Source organism: Asparagus officinalis, chromosome 3 (genome assembly GCF_001876935.1).
Source record: "Asparagus officinalis chromosome 3, Aspof.V1, whole genome shotgun sequence".
In the NCBI taxonomy this organism is placed as follows: Eukaryota; Viridiplantae; Streptophyta; class Magnoliopsida; order Asparagales; family Asparagaceae; genus Asparagus; species Asparagus officinalis.
The window spans coordinates 53,261,195-53,264,200 of NC_033796.1; the positions used below are offsets into that span (position 1 = coordinate 53,261,195).

At 40.8% G+C, this 3,006-nt stretch overlaps 1 protein-coding gene across 1 annotated transcript; it reads left to right on the plus strand.

Moving 5' to 3' along the window:
* LOC109835126 (PLASMODESMATA CALLOSE-BINDING PROTEIN 2-like) lies at nt 5-2,563 on the plus strand (the record flags this gene model as incomplete). Its single annotated transcript, XM_020403119.1, has 4 exons — nt 5-23; nt 202-441; nt 572-608; nt 1,998-2,563. Coding segments are annotated over 4 exons (618 nt in total), but the record flags the coding sequence as incomplete, so codon positions are not given.

Sequence of the window (3,006 nt, forward strand, 5' to 3'; positions counted from 1 at the left end):
CTTGGCCGTCGTCGGAGCCTCAGGTCAGCTTTCCTCCAAAATTTTCACATATTTTTCACCAGACCGCCCCCCCTTCCTCTGCTTCTTTCTTCTCCATCGCGTATCACTTGAAACTGACATTTCAACCTCCCTCTTCTTGAATTGAAGGAAGATTTGATTTTTAATTAAAAATTTTTTTTTTTGTTGGGTGGTGGTGGGTAGACGGAGCGTGGTGCGTGTGCAGGTCGGATGTGAGCGACGTCCAACTCCAGAAGACGCTGGACTACGCGTGCGGAGCCGGGGCGGACTGCGCAACCATCCAGCAAGGGGGAGCCTGCTTCAACCCGAACACCGTGAGGGCCCACTGCTCCTACGCTGCCAACAGCTACTTCCAGAGGAAAGGCCAGTCTCAGCAAGCCTGCGACTTCTCTGGGACCGCCACCCTCACTAACCAAGACCCAAGTAAAGCTATTTTTTTTGGCTTTTTTTTTCCTTTTTTTTTTCCTTTTTTTTTTCCTTTTGCCCCCACTTGATTAGAAGAGTTGGTTTGTATTTTTTTTCCTAATTTAAAAAAAAAATCATTTATTTGCAGGTAGCGGGAGTGGCTGTGCTTACCCTGCTAGTTCGAGGTAAAACTTGATTTCCTAACAACGAGATCTAAGTTTTTTTTTTATTTTAAATCTCAAAGTGTTATAGACTGTACCAGATCCTTCCCCTTGAATTAAAAAGCATATATACAGAGGTTGCATTTTTAGGAAGAATTAATTGTTTCTGATTATAAGGGTTTTAGTCTTTTTTTTTCTTTTTTTCTTTTTTGCTTCATGTGAAGGGACTAAGCACCTAAAAAGCCTTCAGCATTAATTATTCCCTTTTAGAAGGGTCTTCATCTTGATGGAATGTGATCCTCCTCTACTGGCCCCACCGCCTCTCTTCCCACCTTACCTTTCCTCAATGGAGAATCTGTAGACTTCTTTTTTAGCTACTGTTTTAGAGACATGCGAAATGCAAAAAAGGAAGGGAGGGGGGGAAATCAGAAAAAGGATGAATTTCCTTACACAACCTACATTGTGCGGAAGACATAACAAATTATTTTTATTATCACAAAAGAGATTTCGCCAAATTTTCAAATTATGTAAAGATAACTGAAGAAACTATCAGGAGATGATGCAGGGAAACTCAGCCGTTGGAATGGCTCTGTTTTGGGTTCAGGGGATGTATGGCAGTTGAGGCGTTGAAGAAGAAGGCTTGATGGGTTTTGGGTTGCGGGTATAAACCCGTCATCAAATGGGCTGGTGACTGGTGAGGTTTTAGATAGGGTAGTATTAAGGGTAAGGGGTATAACGGGAAACCTATAAATCTTCGTTTAAGTTAAACAGGATTTCACCCCTTCAACTGACCAGAGGAATGAATTGGTAACAAAATTGGTGACTTGAGCGACTTTTTGGCAAATACTAAGATTTAAGCGACTTTTTGGCAATTAAAGATAATTTAAGGGTCTGAGATGCAATTACCCCTTTCTAGTAATATCTCAAGTAAAGTTCATAGCAGTTTTGTGGCGCTATCTGAAAATTCATGGTAGTTTGGTAAAATACAAACAAAAGATCAGGATGTTTATAATCCACGGGTAGTTCTCCCAAAGTTTGTATTATTTTACAGTTGATTTAAAATGTACGATAATTTTTCTAATAAAAATAGTTCATGATGCATTTGTAGAAAACTGCCGGCGGTTCATGAGAAATTGTGAAATTCACTGCAATAGTAGATGACTCCCCTCTACTTATTCATGACATCTACACCCTTACCTGCAAATTATCTTTCGCAAATTACAATTCGGAGGAGATTAGTGCTAATAAAAGAGTTGGAGGGGGTTGCTCCTTACTGCTACTATTGAAAGTATAGATAAAGGGGTTATGTAAAATTCGACTATTGAAAGTATAGATAAAGGGGTTATGAAAAATTTAACCTTTATATCATTTTACAGCCATTTTAATCACTGTATGCACATACTCTTCTTGCAGTGCTGCAGGCTCCAGCGGCAGCGGCAGCAGCACGAACACACCGGCAACGGGCACAGGCAGCAGCACGAACACACCGGCAACGGGCACAGGCAGCAGCACAGGGTCATCCAGTACTACAACTGTACCAGGCTCAACCACGCCGAGCACCATGACTCCAACCACTACTGGCACCGGCAGCAACGGACTTGGAGGCGGAGGAGTCCTTGGTGGGCTAGGCCCATCTGGCAACACCATCAGCACTGACGCGAGCCATGCTGGGCCTTCTGAGATGGGCCTAATGGGCCCTCTCCTTGTCCTCATGCTGTCAATATTCATGGTTTGACGGTGGTGTGAAGAGTTGAGAGGGGTTTTACTGCTTGGTCTTGTATTGCATGTGGAGGTTTAGATTAGGTTGAGGACTGTGATTTTTGGGGTGTCATATATTTTGGCCAGTTAACTTGTGGGGTTGTAGTCTAATGTGGGAGTACTACATACTGATGGTCTGTAGCTGCTGATGAGATTATGCGTTGCTGATATTGTAATTTTATGTTCATCAAATCGTCGGAACTTGTCTCAGTTTGATGCCACGAATTAAACTGGTTAGCATAAACGGTAATTAAGGGTGCGAGGTGCTGTCATATGATTAGGGGGTGTTTGGTTCAATAGTGGACAAGAATAAGATTAGAAATCTGACTTTTTCTATGGATCCCTATCAAATCCATAAAAAATTTTAAGACAAGTTTATGGATTCATGGGATTCTTTTCTTTTCTTTTCTATGTTTGTTTCATAACATGAAAAAAATAGAATCCAACTTTATAGAAACCTTTCAATTCCTATTCTTTAGTTTGGTTTGGAATGAAAATAGGATTTGGTCTCATAATAGTATAGGGTTTGTGAAGAAACGAAATTCGAAAAAAAAAGAGGGAGAATAGTACGAGTGTGTCAGTTTTTTGTCCCAAATCCTCCTAAATCATTAGGATTTTGGTTTCTATAAAATCACCATAGTTTTTCAACTTTATAGATTTAGAA